We start from the raw sequence: 18,030 nt of genomic DNA, 5'->3' as shown, positions 1-18,030 counted from the left end.
TGAAAACAATCCAATTCGGTGAAAGCATTTTTCACGCGGTCCTTCATCCACCGCCTTTATGCTTATGTGTCAAACAAAATATTGTGTTTACAGCCATAAAACTTCAAAACTTTCTTTATAAATTCTCTATGCCGATCGATTTATGATCGATCATCGTTGTTCAAGGTGGAATTTTGTATGAATCATGCCATCAAGTTGAGAGTGTCTTCCAGCCAAAAATGGTAACAGGGTAACTTTCACTGTTTCACTCTTGTTCATACTCGCAGCGGGGTATAAAACAAGTGCAAGATAGATTTGGACTGGTATAGGTAGGTATAAAAAAAACCTGCTCCTGTTTTGTAGGTGTTGTCTACACTTGACTTTCTTATGCTGCTTACACAATGCAAGCCAACAAAAATTATGGCCGTCTCGTAACACATATATAACAAGCAAGGTTCCACTACATTGTAATGCGAAAAAAAATTATGACCCAACAATGGAGGAAAAGTTCCTCTAAATTAATCTGCAGACTCTTGGGTAGTCATAAATTTAAACCATCTCACTGACAGCTAACGACGACGTAGCGTCGACAATGACGCCACCCAACGTTGATGAGATGCAACACAAAGACACCTCTATTTCATGTCAAAATGATGTCGTCCAAAAAAAATGAATGTGATGATACCAAATGAGACGAAATGAAAGTAGATGAGTAGACTCACCTACTATTCATAACTTCTGATTAAGTAATTGCTCCCTTTTGGGGCATATTTTCAAATTAATTTACCTTTAGGACACGTGAATTCGTTTAGGCGATTCGTTTTGTGTGAAACAGGTTGCTTAAAAGTGACAAAAGCCGTGAAAACGTGACACGAATTCAACTGGACAATTGTTTAAATATTTTATAATTCGTTTTACCACCCCTCCTACTTTGCTGTCTTCGACTCCTCTCAGGGGATAAATAATTCAAACAGTGGTTAAGCCAGAGACAAACAAATTGTCATCTTCCAAACCGAACCCTCCTTCTCTTTACCGTCACTACCGCCACCACCATCACCAAAGAATCGCTAAAAACAAATGCAAAGAAGATGATACAACGGGAAGTAAATTGAGGCGAGTTTTTCATTCAAAATAAAATAGCAGCAGAGTACATAGATTGTATACACGGGTAGTAGGTAGTCACCCCAAGTATCCGATATTTTATTCATTTGAATGCCGCCTCTTGCTACGTGCTCGAGGTTGGCAAACAACCCAAACTTGTATGCAATTCACTTTCTCTGTTTGAGATGGCGGCCAGTTGTGGTGGAAGATGGTTACGTTACGATAGTATGCTTTTTTTTTGCCCATTTTACTTCTTCTTCTGGTCTAATGTGACCTCGCTGGGAACAACTATATAATGTTGGCTGGCTGGCTGGACGAAAATGAATGGCAAACATGGTTGCATAACATAATCCACTTTATAATTAATCAGACACGTATGCAATTGTCTTCGGAAGAAAAGAAAAGAAAACGATGAAAAACCGGGGGCCTGGTTCATTTCATACAAAAAAGTCTCCAAAACTCTTACTTTGACAGGTGGGGTGGTGGAGATAAAGAAAAAACAACTGTCAGTGTCATCTTCTTTTGTCGATTGAAATTAATTTTCAAACGGATGGTTCACTTAAGGTTATGATGGTTTTATTGCTGTCATTGGGAAGAAAAGGTTCTCCCATCTATAAAGCTCCTGACTAATTGGGTAAACGTTTTTTAAATTTATGTTAGGTTAGGTATGTTTGATTAGTAATTTTACCCGAGAGAAGCAAATTTATCTGGTTTGGACATTTTTGGCCAATGAAAGAAAAATAACATCCTTATCCGCGTTATATAAGAGCTATTTGCTTAAAGCATTTAAAAATTTTATCATCATCATCTTTTGCCTCAAAGGAAGGAATAGAGAGAGATGCTTTAATTGCTTGTTGTGCACCTGCTACACAGCAGAGTTGCAATGAAACATTTTATAAACAACATCCCCGTGTCTCTAAAAGAAAAAAGATTATCCCTTGTCAACGATGCGAAAAAGATGCTCTTTTCTGTTAATTTCCGGAAAATAGTACCCTCTGGCACGTTTGCTAGCTGGGTTTCTATCTACATATTGCCATAAACATACCACCGCACTTTAACCTTTTGGGTGCAGCCACAAGAGAGCACTCGTTTGATGGTAGAAAAAAATATAACCTTCAGCTTTGATGCATCCACAATGGGGCTCAAAGGTGCTAACGCTTTATCGAGTGGATGGGTGAGGGGAGGGTAAAATCAGTATTTAAATTGTTGGTGTTTTAAACATCAACAAGTTCTCGGTCGTGTAGACAGGAAAAATATGTATTTTTTGAGTGAAGAATTAAATAGAAGACAGATTGTCGTGAATTCAAATTGCATGGAGGAATCTCTATTTTTTTTTTCTATGAACCGGAATATCCGTCCGTTGGTCGTCGCCCAAAGCATGGGGTCAACCATCACCAATATAGTATTTGTCTTTCAGTCAGTTCACTTTTGATTTTTACTCAATTAGAAGAGAACGATAGTGATGATGGAGTACAAGAGATTTGTGAGTTCAACTTCTGTTTGACAGAAGGGAAGTTTATATTCGAAAAGGGCCACTTAAACTGTCATATTATAATGTGAAACAGGGCTGCATCAGTTACGAAAAATAAGTGTTTTTGTCTTGGAAAGTAATTTTTTTAATTCTAAAATTCAAGATGAAAACAGTGTCGTTGTGGAAACTGAATATCACCGAAGCGTTATTTTTGAATTCAAATGCCATTTCACTGCCAATACTTTTACAATCGTGTTACGTTCGAGCCAATAAAACTCGTAACAGCAGTTTTTTTTCGCTTTTTGTTTCCATTCCAAAATCTACTCATAATTGTACCAAATCGTAGATTTTCATAAAACTAACATCAACATTTTTTTTATTAAGTTTCCTGTGCACCGAAAAAAAAAATATATCAAAATTATTATTTTTGAAACAGACAAGTGTATTTTCAACAGTCACGTGTGGGACGAAAAAGAATTGGAAGAACAAGCGAATTTAAATAAAACTTCTTTCAATTGTCTCATTTGGACTTTTAAGTATAAATATCACTTAATTCGACTTGTTGGCATTCTTGAAATAATTTGTAAATGGTATTCAGTACATAAGCAAAACCAATGGATTGAAATTATTAAGTAATATTATGGTAAATATATCCAAAATAGAAATTTCCCACATTTTTTTCGGGGCTTACTTTTTTAAGGTTATTATTTTTCAAATGGTCTTAAAAAATTAGCAAAGGTGAAAAAATGTTATTTCATCAACGTTTTTGAAAAAATCAAAATAAAAACTAGTTTTAAAAAGATATGTATGCGGAGTATTACCAAACTCGATATTTCCAATCCATTAGGTATAATCAAAATGCAGTCAAAAACAATGTTCATCGGTTTCTCCTCCTTAATCCTTCCTAAATTTTCCTCCTGCTCGCACTATGTTATAACATTATAAGGGTAGCTAAAACCCCTTGAGTGCGCGTCCATTATAAAAAAAAAGATAAGTTCCGTTGATCAAAACGAAATATTTACACTAACAAATTTTGAAGAGATTTTGTCGCAATATAGATTATGAAATAGTTTTAAAAACTTAAAATTTTAAGGAAATCTTTTTAGATTTCAGGAACGGTTTTCCTTAACAATAGTAATAATCAGAATGCAAAATAAAAAACCAAATTAGGCAGACAAATACAATTCGCCAATGTACAAAGCGTTCCCGGAAACGATATTTTTGAACTTCAAAGTTTTTATGTTTTCTTTCAATTTTTTTTCAGGCATAGATACTATGATAGAACACTATGACACTTATTTCAAGATATCATCATTTTGCAGATGATACCGCAATTTTGGTACCCGACAAATGTGTCTCTAAGGCAGCAGTTACTGGTAACAACTCTGATTTATCAACCCAAAACAAAATAATGCTGTATAATCAAGTACTAAGGCCTGTTTGGACCTATGGTATCCAATTATGGGGCTGTACAAAGAAAACAAATACCGAAATCATCCAAAAATTCCAAAACAAAGTCCTTCGTGGAATAGTTAATGCACCTTGGTACATAAGAAATAGCGATCTACATCGTGACTTACAAATAGAAACGGTTACAGAAGTTGTTAAAAAAAAAGAGTGTGTGTACACATGTACACGCGACTGAAGTTATACTTCTCATTCAGTATATGTAAATGAATTTCATTTGATATTTTTAATTTCTATTATTAAGTAATTAATCCACACTTAGTTTTTTTACATTTTTATCAAGTGAACAATAAATTAATTCTTTCATCCTCCTTGCGTCCATGTAGTTTTCCATTTATTCTGTGAAATTTACTCATGTTGTGCGGTTCAGAACGTACGGTATATGGTTAACGAAAGTAAATGAATTGCGCATAAAATGTGCGATATGGTAATTTTATGAGAATTGTGTGTGCTTCAGCACAAGTAGTAGCAATATGGAACTTGCAGGGTTGCTACAAAGCTCAAAAGTTAGCTGAGCTCAGCTCAAATTTTGAGCTAGCTCACATTTGAGCTATGTACCATAGCTCAGCTCATTTGAGCTGAGCTGAAAGTGAGCTGAGCTGATGGTTGAGCTGAGCTGTTGGGTGAGCTAAGGTAAAGTGAGCTGAGCTGTGATGGGTGAGGGGATACATTGATTTTTATTTGGAAAGTATAATGAAATATGAAGATATTTTAAACTTTTATAAAACACCATAGCTTAAGATGTTTGGTTCTAGTTATTAATGGAATAAATATATTTCTATTTTTTTACTAAAATATTTCTTTTTTTATCATAAAAAAAAATTCCGGTACAATCCGGTTTTTCGATTTTTTTCAAAATTCCGAGAAAATCGCCTTTGAAAGTTGGGGTAAAATTTTTTTTCGAAAAATCCCCGAATCTTTGAACGCTCCTAGAAGCTAAACCGCTTGAGAGCAATTATTGGGAATGATGCCAAATGATAGCTTGTGTCATGGGCCTACGCTTTGCACATTGTCAGATTTTTAAAAAATCGCCTACCATGTTAAACCGCCACATCATGCCTTTTTTTCCAGAATCGTGCCTATTTTTTTTTTTTTACTTTTAAGTTCTCCCGGTTTGAGAACGCGTGGACCTACAGGGATGGGAGCTATACCCAAATGTAGGTTAGAGTGTCCGCTACATTTTGGCACCAAAAAAATTGTTTTCATTTTCTTCAAAATTCCGCGATATAGGCGTTCGAACGCTTTGATCTAGAGACAGGGGAGTGGTGCAATATGAAAGCTTATATTCTCAGGTACCCGATAGTGGTATAATCCGGTTTTTCGATTTTTTTCAAAATTCTGAGAAAATCGCCTTTGAAAGTTGGGGTAAAATTTTTTTTCGAAAAATCCCCGAATCTTTGAACGCTCCTAGAAGCTAAACCGCTTGAGAGCAATTTTTGGGAATGATGCCAAATGATAGCTTGTGTCATGGGCCTACGCTTTGCACATTGTCAGATTTTTAAAAAATCGCCTTCCATGTTAAACCGCCACATCATGCCTATTTTTTCAGAATCGTGCCTACTTTTTTTTTACTTTTAAGTTCTCCCGGTTTGAGAACGCGTGGACCTACAGGGATGAGAGTTGTACCCAAATGTAGGTTAGAGTCCCCGCTACCAAAAAATTTTTTTTCATGTTCTTCAAAATTCCGAGATATAGGCGTTGGAAGTTGGGGGCGCTCACTTTCACATACAACTTGATACACGCAACTTGCCACATGCAGCTTGCCACATGCAACTTGCCACAAAAAACTTGCCACAAAAAACTTGCCACATACAACTTGCCACATACAACTTGCCACATGCAACTTGCCACATGCAACTTGCCACATACAACTTGCCACATGCAACTTGCCACATACAACTTGCCACATGCAACTTGCCACATGAAACATGTAACTTGCAACGAGTTGTGTGTTTTATGTTTGCCGTACTGCGGCGTACTGCATTTTTAAATACTAAAGTACTGCCTACTCTAAAGGTGAAATGACAGCCCTGCTACCCAGGGTGATCGCGTCATAATCCCTTTGACATTCTTGTCAAAAAGTAAATTTTCATACTCACCCTCCCATAAGAAGTATAACTTCAAAAATACGCTGTATCGCATAATCAGAGACTGCAAAGTCATACCAATTCTGAAATGGTGTCCGTCTTGAATACCAGAAACCATGTTCGGAGATTAAGAAGAACCAAGCCTCATGAGCTTATGGTCTAAAAAAACATGGGAAAGTATTAAAAGTTTAAACTTTCCCCAAAGTGATTTTACAAAGTTAAGAAAGAAAAATCTGATGTCGATCTCTCAAGATTGGTCCTGATAAAGAGGTGGTTTTAGTGGTTAAGAGTCCCACTCTACTTGGTGTCGAATACTGCCAAGTGTCTTTTGAAGATTTCCTCCCGTCAAAAAAAAAAAAAAAAACTTATTTCAAGTGACGTGCTCGTAAGGTCAGATGGTCTTTTGTCACTATTTTGAAGGGTCCAAAAACCAAAATGGGAAGATGTCACTTTTCAAAAATAAATATGTAGTTTTCTTTAAATACTTTAAATATTTTTTTAAACTCTTAAATTAATGCACAGTGCCTGCATATGGGGGGCAATGTTATCCCGAGGCAACATCCTAGCTTGATAAGGCAATCGATTTTGGAATGGGTTCAAGAACGGATACAAAATGTCTTTAAAAAAAAAATTCTAAAAGTTCTTAAAAAAGCAGTTAAAGCTAATGAAAGCGTTCCCAAAATGATTTTTTGACTATAAATAAAAATTTATATTTCTTCAATGAAGTATATTTACATAAATAATTCGTGGCGCCCAATCGTTAATAATAATTAATAAATAAGAACAAAACTTTAAACATTTGAACTGAAAAAAAAAAATCTGTTAGACAAATTTTCCAGTTCGGTGATTTTTGTCCATATGTTTGTATTTCTAATAAATACGCTCCTGTTGTATGCTTCTGAAGGTAATATTCGTATGAACTACAACTTATTTCATATCATCATACTTCTTTATGAAAATGTCCCTCAACTCGCGTGGTGCGACGACGATGCCCGTTTTATATATTATATTTGAAAGTCAAAGCTCTTAAACTAAAAGTTATCCCAAAAATATTTAAATCACATTATAAAACAATTTCCGACAAAAGTTCTCCTCCAAAATTATCTATCATTTCTGCATACAACACACAAACTATAAGAGAGGAACCTCTTCAAATAAAATTGAGTGCCCGAGTTTGGCCTTTAGGGTTTTTCTCTCTATATTATATTCTACATACAACATGTCATTACAAACCGTTCAGGTGAAAGATGATTTAATTTGTCTGTTAAAGTTTTCTTTCCAAAAATATAATATACGAAAGTACACATATTTTATGTCAATTGAACGTACTTCCGAGACCCAAAAATTTGTCCACCCGAAAAATTATACGTCATTCTAAAAATGTTATCTCTAGCAAATTGGATTATAGAACGTGGATGTTTGTAAATTTTTTTTCTTATGGAAACTGCTTATCACTCTAACCAACCTTATCACTCTTTTGATGGGTGTTTATTAAAAGAAAAAAAATTAGTTCTTGTGATATGAAAAATTAAAATCCGCTTTCCTAATAATAATAAATCAGAACAAGATTGAAACCACACACGGATAGAAGAAAATTTCAAAATGTCATCGTTAGACTTAAGAACCTTTTCCGCCACAAAATGTGAAACTTAATCCGACCGAAATTCTATGTAAATAAGCAAACTGCATGAAACGACCGACTTCATAGGTGGTTCTGATGTGTCTTTTGAAATTTTAAGGACACACATTATACTCGTCTTTCACTAAGATTTACTAAGTTAATTATAAAACATGAATATTTGTCGAAATATAGGAACATGAGTGTGAGTTGTGGGAGGTCATTGTTTGGGGATAATTTATCCACGAATTTGTTTGAATTTAATTACGTGGATTCACGTGGGAAAAATAAATCAGCTTGCCTTGCAGCCTCTGGTATACTGCCACTCGACGAATGTTTAAATTGAACAATTCCCCCGGTTTTTTGTACGTTTAATTTAAATCGAAAGAGATGCATTGCATGAAAACAGGGTGTTTTTTTGGTTGCATCCAAATAGCTGACAAATATTAATACAAATTTCTCTGCCATTCATGGTTATACCCTTTTTTTTAAACGTTAACTTAACTATGAGTTATAGGCAGTCTTTTTGTAACCATATTTAGTTTTATAGATGGCGCTAAAATAGCATAGAAGATTATTATTAATGACGTTTCTTTTTGTTTTAGATATTATACAATAAACATTGGAATTTTATAGGTCAACAGGGAATAAAAGATGAACCCATATGCAACCATCAGGAACATTGCATCATAGATAGTGTTTTTCTGGGTCACCCTTTTATCAATTGACGGAAAGTACCCTACTGTTGGAATTTCAACAAAAGCCTTTTACAGCATTCATTGTAACTTTTCCAACCAAAAGGGGTTGGTTTTGTTTTGTTGTTGCGGAGGGAAAGAGAAATGATGCTTTACCAAATGTGTGTGATGATTTTCTGGTTAAAAGATCTTTCATCGATATGAGACTAATTTACGATGTTAAATCTGCATTCTGCAGTATACAAAAGGTACAATATATTATTGGCACAGTAAGGATAAAACAGAGAGAGTGAGAAAAAAACGCGTAATTTACATTTACATATACTTTACAAACCTGGTCGTATGTTATTTTGGGGCTTTTGGGTTTTGGTTGAATAAAAACGGTTGTAAATATTTTTTAATTTCTTTTTTTTATTAAAAAACTTACCTTGAATCGAATTTTTTGCCATCTGTTAGTGTACCAGTATAGTGCATTGTCAACATATCACCATTTTTTGTTTTTTGTTCACACAATTCAGGCACACTGATGACATCGATTTTAAGGTCACTGCAGAGAGCACCAGCCACGAAAAGGCACGTTACAATAAGTACTGTTTTGAACATCTTCTGGAAAGATATTAATTAGAGATAATTTAATTAATAATATAAATTGGTCAAATGGAAAAGTATTGAGGTATGTAAGAATAAGTGGTTTAAAAGTAAAATACAAAATATAAAGCATGAATTCAAGTAAGTACTTATCTCTGTGGTTTAAAAAACAAAGTATGGTCCTTTTAAGCCGGATTTTCCTTACATAATTCAAACTAATTTTAAGAATAGAGGTGCTAGTTAGTTTTTCAAACCACACACATTTTTTTGTTATAGAAACATTCAGAGTTAATGATAGTGTCTTATAGCTTAACTATAATCTAAACTTTTAGTTTTGATATGATCATTCGCCTCTAGTCACACAAGTGATACAGAATGATACCTTTTTCTAAAAATTACACTGGTTAACAAGGTTTTTGTTACAGACACCAAGATATACTTTTCTATAGGTTTTTTGGGTGCTGAGCTCGAATCCGAAGTCAGAACAATTCTATCACATCACGTTTTTGAGATAATCCAGTTAGAAAGTCGAAAATGCCGCTTTTTACCAGTTTTCGAGATTATTATTTATTAGCTTTTGCTTATTCATTTTAAATGAATTTGTAACGGTTTCTAAAAGAACAAAATCTTATCTTTACCGTTTAAATCTCTTAAATATCTCTTTTCTTCTTCGAGAAATCTTAAGTTGAAATCAACGTGATTGGTATATCTCATGTTTATTTGCTTTTAATTGCAAATCTCGAAAAGTTCTTTGCCAATCGCTTTCAAATTTTGACACAATGTTCCATTTAGAATCTCGCAAGTTTTTTATATTTGCGAAGGTGGTGAATCGCGGTGAGATACATCAAAGCGTGACCGTGTCAGATAGTTATACTTAATAATTACTAGTGAGAAAAATATAACTTTTTTCTTGTTTAAAACAACATAAGAACTTACAGGAATGTAAATGAAACGTTGTGTCAAAATTTGAAAAAGATTTGCAAAGAACTTTTCGAGATTTCCTATTAAAAGGAAATAAACATGAGATATACCATACACGTTGATTTCAACTTAAGATTTCTCAAAGAAGAAAAGAGATATTTAAGATATTTAAACGGATTTAGAAAGACAAGATTTTGTTTTTTTTTTTAGAAACCGTTACAAATTTATTTATAGCAAATAACCAAACGCTAAGAAATAACCTCGAAAACTGGTAAAAAGCGGTATTTTCGATTTTCTAACGGGATTATCTCAAAAACGTGATGTGATAGAATTTTTTTGACTTTGGATTCGAGCTCAGCACACCAAAATCCTATAGAATAGTATACCTTGGTTTCTGTAACAAAAAAAATGTTTAATTTTGTTGACCAGTGTTATTAATCTTGTTGGAATTAATATGTAATATTATTGTTGTATGTAGGTAGGTATTACCTATGTATAATTTTAAGAAATTTAATAAAAAAACAAAAATGTAAATTATTGTCTTTCTGTGTCTACAAAACTTGTTTTAAGCAGATCATAAATAATAATAATTACATTATTCATTAAAAATCGGGTGTGACATTTATACAAATACATATGTATTTTAATCACATTATTCTTTAATAGAAACAAAATAAGACTTGAGTTATCTACAAAACGCATCGTGTTAATAAACATGTGTATGTAATTAATTTAACTACACTTGATATGTATATGTAGTTTCCATTTCTTATTTATTTGCTTTCGGGATGTGATACTAAAACTAAAACTAAAAAAGGTTTCAATAGTATACATAAATCAGGCTTTTTTTATAAACATAAAATAAGCAACGTTATAGTTGTGACAGTTTATTTTCAGCTTTTCGTATGATGTAAAAACGCAAAAATTATTCTCTTCGGAGTCAATTACTTCTATTGAAGATATATTTCATACAACGGTTTCGAAAAGTCGTTTGGACTGTAACTGCAATTTTTACATACCTAAATTCTTAAAATCATAAATGTGGAAGTTCAAGGTAGAAGTTTTTCAAACCTCGATTTAAAAAAATCCCGTTTTTTTGAAAAAAATTATTTAATTTTATTTTTTTTCGAAATTTTCAAATTCAAATTCGTGTTAAATAAAAAATAAGTTAATACTGAAAATGAAAAAAAAAATAGGGTTGCCACTATTTGTATTGAAACTTCTATGTGGCAAACCCATTTTAAAGAAAAAATTTTCACATGACTAATTTTATCTTATATCTTTCTTATGCCAAACAAAAGTCTACAAAATGAAAAAATTAATACCTAAAAAATTTAAGGAATGTGGGCCTACAAAAAATTTGGACTTAGCACATGTGTAGACATATTGAACACAAGAACAGAAATGGATGTAAAAGTATAGAGGCCAACCCAAAGATTCCGTTACATCCGTTGAAAGAAATTATTTCTATGCGAAATACAAATAATAACTATACCTACTTCAACTTTTTCGACTTGTTTTATCAAATATATACTGTCACCTGACATGCTTATATCTCATATCCAAAATAAAACTTTCATAAATTAATCTTAAACGTCAGGTCATTATGACACCAGAAACCACTTTATTGGTCAAGTTGATAAAATAGATGCAAGAAGGCAAATAATTAAAAAAATAAACGAAACTTAATCAACAAGTTACAAACTCTACGTGCATCTTTAAGTGATTTCTTTAGTTTGTCCAGAAATCATGTGTAAGTAAAAAAAAAAGAAGTTTACTCAAGCTGGGTTACTGGCACCCTTGCACCATCATACCAATAAAACGCATATACCCTGAGTTTTTGTGTCTTGTTTTAGTCTCTCTGAGTTGCAGTCTCTTGAGGGGAAAGTAATTTCATTTGAAACATATCTATAGGCCAGTTCACCATGATGATGATGGTAATGTGTACAATATGTTATGCATGTGAAACACGTTTTGCAAAGAAATCACTTGCAAAAGAAAAATCATTTGAATTAAATCAGAAATGCAATGAGGGTTTCATTTTAAAGACACTTTAATAACCGTAGACAATAAGGAATTGAAAGTTAAGTTAAAAGATGCATAAATACGATCACAATAGACAAACGAAATTGATCTCATTTCTTTTTCTGTAATAAATTCCGAATGAAACCTCTCTTATCAATCGCCCACTTTCATGTTTAAATCATTGATTTCGCTATTTTTATTGCCAAATGGAATTTCTAATTTGTACTTAAAACTAAATTTATTTAAAGTGAAATTTTTGTAAGTTTGAGTTGTTCTTTTTGTTTTTTTGCCTTGTTCAAGATACTAAATCCATACTTTAAATAAATAAGGCTTGTAATATGTCAACAACAACTCAATGAAAGAGCAGGTTTATGATCCGCTAGATGTTGATTTTTGAAAATTGGTTAAAATTACTCCCTGCTCCAGTATGAATTGAAAACTGAGCTAAGGTATATAAACCGATCTCGAGTTAAATAAAAAAACATTTTGGTAGCAAACATTTTCCTTCAAATAAATTTAATGGTCAAAACTTAAAACCATATGGATTGTAGCCACGTCCATAGTAACCAAAGTCATAGAAATGTTATTATATTTAAAAATGTTATTAGCAGGGATAGGATGTTGTGGAATTTGCCTTTTTTTCTTGCTCAATCGTACGACACTATAGATTAAAAACAAACACGTTTCACGTCCCCCTCGTGCCAAATATATGTATTTTATTTTGCCTTTTTTTTGCCTTTTCTTACGTTTTTGCCTTTTTTTGCCTTTTCTCTTGTTATTGCCTTTTTTTTGCCTTTTTCTATGTTTTTTTTTTAATTTTTTTAGCTTCTTTAAAGTAATGCCTACACACAAAACACTCAAATACAAACAAAAAGATAACTTACTCAATATATCTATATTAAGGATCTACCTATGCAACTTGTTTGTCTGCTATTGCTACCATTTAATGCCTTCTATGTTCTATATTCTATTGCGCGGCCGGCAACCGACACGTATCAGGGTTCAAAAGCTAACTTACTCAATTTACAATATTCGATTGGAGAAGTTCTCCAGATTTTGAAAATCAAGAGAGATTTGGAAACCGCGAAAAGGGCAGTCGAAAAAGATGTTGTTGAGAAGTACAAATCAGTTTTTTTGGGCAATAAGGGACTCGAGAGAGTTGAACAAGTAAATTGAGTAATAAATGGGAACACAAATCAATAGCTCCCGGCAAGTGTTGAAGTGGGTGATGTCGAGTGCTTTAATTAATTAATTAATTTAATCTTTATCTCCTTTAAAGCACTTATGACGACTTTTCACGAGTCGATTTTAGCCGCGCGATATGTCGCACGATTTGCAGCTTACGTTCACACGAGTTGAAAAGCACGGCAAAAATCTCCAATAAGGGACAATCACAGGCGCTTGTTACCTGAAAATTAAAAAAAACTCATAATTGTTCAAAATTACTACAATTAATTTTTATATTACATGCTTTCTCTTAATAAATGCCTTTTTATGCCTTTTTTAGAGTTTTATTTTGCCTTTTTTTAAGTTTTTAGGTCCACAACATCCTATCCCTGGTTATTAGGAATAAATATACTTCGATATCTACTGTAGTTTATGTTCTTGAATATATTTTGTATAAACAAAACTTTATTTGAACAGTTGGTGAACGAGTTAAGCATATATAACTGATATTGCCTCACATTTTATTAATGACAAGAAAGCCTAATCACACAAAAAATAAAAAAAAAAAATGTGCACACTTGTACACATTTATACTGTAATCTATAGTTCAAATAACGCACAACGTTATCGTTCAGAGTTCGAGCAATATTATGACTATGACACAAATATAAAATTATTCATAGATGCCACGCTAACAAAATTTTTTTTTGTCCAAGGTTTGATATGGTATATGGATGGCTCATCGCACACAAAGTTGCATTATAAGAAAATTTGCAAACAAAATCTTTGAAATAATCTTCATGAAGTTAATATATTGCTAATTCTTGTATTATGATTAGAAATTAACGCTTCATTAATTTTGTTGAAGAATGAAGACATTAGATGAACTTTAGTGATTTTTTTGTTTAACACGGCCATGATAAAACCGAGGTTCGTTGCATTATGATGGTGAACGTGAAGTATGTTTTGTAGATGCACAAATAAAATCATTTGTAGTTTACTTAAAATTTTTACGTTGAAGGTAAAAATCTAAGACATATTCCTTTTTCCATTCTTCGTATATATTTTCTTTTGCTCGTTAGATTGAATTTTGATCAGCATTCGTCACAAATGACTCTGATCAAAGAGCAATTATTGAGCAATGATAATAGTCCAATAGTTGTGAAAATTAAGTTCTCAACTGTGATTTAATGATGTTTTAATCTTTTAGCTCATCGCCAGGTAACATTGAAGTCATATCACTAAAAGAAAAGAAAAATTAAAAAAAAGTTACACATACGCCACAGTGACCCATATAGTTATGAATAGCGTTCAAGCTGGCTCAAGCAAACTGAAACATTTTTGTGTTCTAAGTGGTAAATTTTGTGTGTAAAGGATGATCTCAACCAACTTGGCGAACGTAACTTGAAGCATTGGGCATAAACTGGCTTGAGAAGCTTGTTCAAACACAAATCAACAATGGAGTTATATTTTAATGAAATCTAAATATATTTAAAAAAAATGCTATTTCAAATTTCATATCTTGAAGTTAGCACCTTCAAGATAATAAAAACTAAAAATATTTAAAAAGAACATATTCAAAACAGATCGATCCACTTAATTCTCAAAATGACTATAAGGCACCTTATATAAAAGGTAATGGGGGCAATTTTGATTCGGGGGTCGACTAAACAACAAAACCGACTCTGTTTAAATCAATCGTTTAGTACAATTCTTTACGCCAGTTTTAATCACTTTAAACTTCTCTTTTAACTATAGAATACATAAAGACATGTAAAGCAACGTAAGCTAGTTTTTACTTGAAACGTTTAAATTTGCGGATGTTCAGCTTTAAGAGCGAATGCGAATTCAGACTCTTTTTGAGTCCAACGTGAAAACTGTTAAATGCGCAGTGATATAAATTTAAAATAAACTTCAAGTGCTGGTAGAAACTAACTTCACGTTGCGTTGAAAATTTTCAATAAAATTGATAGCCATTGATCCGCCATCGTAAATTTGTTTTTCTTATCTCCGTACAGTGCCTTTAAATGTAAACAAAATAAATAGTTACACCTAGTATCTAATAAATTCTTCTGTGAGAAAGAGATTCCCGCACTTTTTGCACGTGAACTAATTCACCGATCGTGAAGCAAAACTCTCCACTAGTTTCTGCACGAAAGTTCACGGAGTAACTAAAATTGTAAATTTGTATGGATTCACGACTTGCTTTACAAGTATGTACTTGGTTTTAAGTTGTACCTACTTTTGTAATACAAAGTACGCACTTCTGTAAGATGAATACATTTTTCTGCCTTATTTGCCTTAAAAATGGCATTATTAATCTCTAAAAACATGTTTTTTTTCAATGGTTGTATTATTCATCGACAAACTTCAAATAAAAAGAGTCAACACTTCTTGAAAAATTTTTTGAAGATGTATTTCTTTTCCGGCTTTAAAATTGAAAATTTACTTTTTGGCAAAATGTCAAAATGACATTTACCTATATTTTAACTAGCTTATATGTAGGTAATACAAACTACGTTTAAATGGAGTGTTTTTATTTTTCTTCAGTTCTGCCCATCTGTCAAAATTAGAAAGAAATTTGTGCATTGCTTATGACATTAATATACCTTTGTCTGTTATTTTAGTAAAATAATTTTACTAAAAACAAACACGTTTTTAAGCAATTATAAGTAGTAAATAAAAGTATTCAAAATTAAATATTTATAATTTAAGAATCAATTCAGTTACATATGTTTTGTACATCTAAATGACAAGGACATACGTTTCTCATCTTAACTTATTTTAATACTTCCGAAAAAAAAACTATTTTTCTACAATCTGGAACCATTTTACCATTAATCTCAGTATCAAAATAGGAAACTTATCTAAATGAAATGAATCATTCTAATCTAAAAGTTTGCGTTAACCTCTGGATGTCTATACAAATATCGCGATATCTTTTATTGATAGTGATTTAATTTGACATTCGTGATAAACTATATATCAAATAGATAATGCATTGCTTATCAATATTGGACACTTTAGTCTAAAGTTTAAAGAATACAAAAAACCGTTTCAATGAGTAAAGTGTGGCAACGTAACCTATTTGTTTATGTGATTTCTTAATCTGAACAAAAAAAAAATTAATAAAAGTTTTTATCTGAATTCATAGCCTAATTAAGGTTATTATCTCCATCTAAAGTCAATTATAGATAAATTTGCCAAAATCGAAAGAAAAGAGAAATTTAATTAGTCTACCCATCAACGCACTCTAAAAAATAAAACGTAAACCTTCAATCTTTAGATACTAAATGAAAGTCCACGTAGGTGTTAAAGGCCAAAAAAAGAACGATCGATTTGGCCTGAAAAAAAACCATTCGCGGAGAGAAAGGTAATTTCATTTTTCTTGGAAGCGAATTCAGAAGAAAAATAAAACGTAACATACCTTTTACCCGGATACAAGAAATGCAGAGTGAAGTTTACCCACATTTTTTTGGAAATGTTGCCTTAAACAACACCAACAAAAAATTACAAGTTTACGCACTATACTCAATTGTGTATAAGGTACTCGCTCTTGTCAATGAATTCACATATACCTACAATAACGGCATAATAACAGGTAAACTTCGCCGCACCATGTCGCGGCGTCGTCATCATGAATCTTTTTCTCAACCAACATCACGATCATGTTGCTGCTGTTGCGGCTACAAAAAGGTTCTTGACCTCCATTATATTCATTTCATACCTACAGAAATAATACCTACTTCCATGAATCGTAGAAACAACAACAACAATAAACGACAAAAAGAGTTAAATCTGCTTGTGCGCAGGAAACGATCCGTCTATCTAAATAATTAGCGTCACAATCACATTAATGCTAATGCATTTTACAGTTTTTGTTTTCTGTCAATAAACCAACATAACATAAGTTTGTGTTGTTGTTCTCTCTCTGTTATTTCATTATTATTGCAATAATTAGTAAATAACATATATATATAAATTGTCATGCCACGATTGTCACTTTACTCCAAATTCCACCCACTTTTTATAGCAAATTCACCACAAGCCATAATAAGATCAACGCTTCGATGACGTTTGAAGCGACATTCTTTTGCTCCTATAACGATTACTCGCTATCTGTCAAGAGCTTAATCTAAACATCCTAATTTTTTGAACGAACAAGAAATGTACACGTCTGGAATTTTAAAAAATGACTTCTTATATATTCAAGAATTTAAAAAAGAACAAAATTCTTGATAATATCAGAAGTAAACAGGTAAAAAAGAGAACAATACTCTTCTTTTGGATGTGTTTTTTTTTTAATATTTTGTTTCCTTCTTTATTACACCACGTAATCATATTCACGCGATCGGTAATAATAAAATGTATCTTCTGACTCTTTCGCACTTGAATAAACGATCAAAGAATATTCTCAATCATAAAGTAGGTAGCTGTCACTTTTGCCACAAAATCAAAAAGCACCTTTTACAAGTTTTATAGGAGTAATTTTTTTAATTATGATTAAGACTTACGTTTTTATTTTATGATTTAACTATTTTGGAAATGTAAAAAATAAAGTCTTGTTTTAAAAAATTCAAAATGAATTCTTTTTTTTGTATGATATACGTATAATAATGCCGTTTACTATAAGGAGCAATCACAACCACTTTTCATCGCGTTCAAAATACAACTGAATTATACTAAACTGAATGTTGGAGTTTGTCTCTTGGCTGGATATCTCACCACCATCAAAAAACCATCGGCTATAATATTTTGTTGTTGTTGTTGTTTTGATTTTTGCTGCCTATATGTGCCTTCCCCCAATCGGAAAATGTAGAGAAACACGACAGAAAGAAAAAAAAAAAAAAAACAACAACGAAAAGAAGATATCGTGAGGTTTTTTGGAGGCACTCCCCCGCCCTCTGTCAT

At 32.3% G+C, this 18,030-nt stretch overlaps 1 protein-coding gene across 3 annotated transcripts in view; it reads right to left on the bottom strand.

The window, feature by feature from the left end:
* The window catches only part of LOC129921289 (uncharacterized), a 29,651-nt gene extending 11,852 nt beyond the window's left edge, over positions 1 to 17,799 (bottom strand). The window contains exons 1-2 of one of the 3 annotated variants that reach the window (XM_056003043.1): positions 17,634 to 17,799; positions 8,846 to 9,021 (exon numbers count right to left, since the gene is read on the bottom strand). In XM_056003043.1, coding sequence (XP_055859018.1) covers positions 8,846 to 9,021 — 176 coding nt within the window. In that variant the 5' untranslated portion in view covers positions 17,634 to 17,799. Of the gene's footprint in view, positions 1 to 8,845; positions 9,025 to 17,633 lie in introns of all 3 variants that reach the window. The other 2 variants (XM_056003042.1, XM_056003044.1) reach the window with 2 other exon arrangements.
* Between the last annotated feature and the right edge of the window lie 231 nt (positions 17,800 to 18,030).

Source organism: Episyrphus balteatus, chromosome 1 (assembly GCF_945859705.1).
Source record: "Episyrphus balteatus chromosome 1, idEpiBalt1.1, whole genome shotgun sequence".
In the NCBI taxonomy this organism is placed as follows: Eukaryota; Metazoa; Arthropoda; class Insecta; order Diptera; family Syrphidae; genus Episyrphus; species Episyrphus balteatus.
The sequence above is the reverse complement of the archived record's forward strand: the minus strand, read 5'-3'. Positions and strand labels throughout refer to the sequence as shown.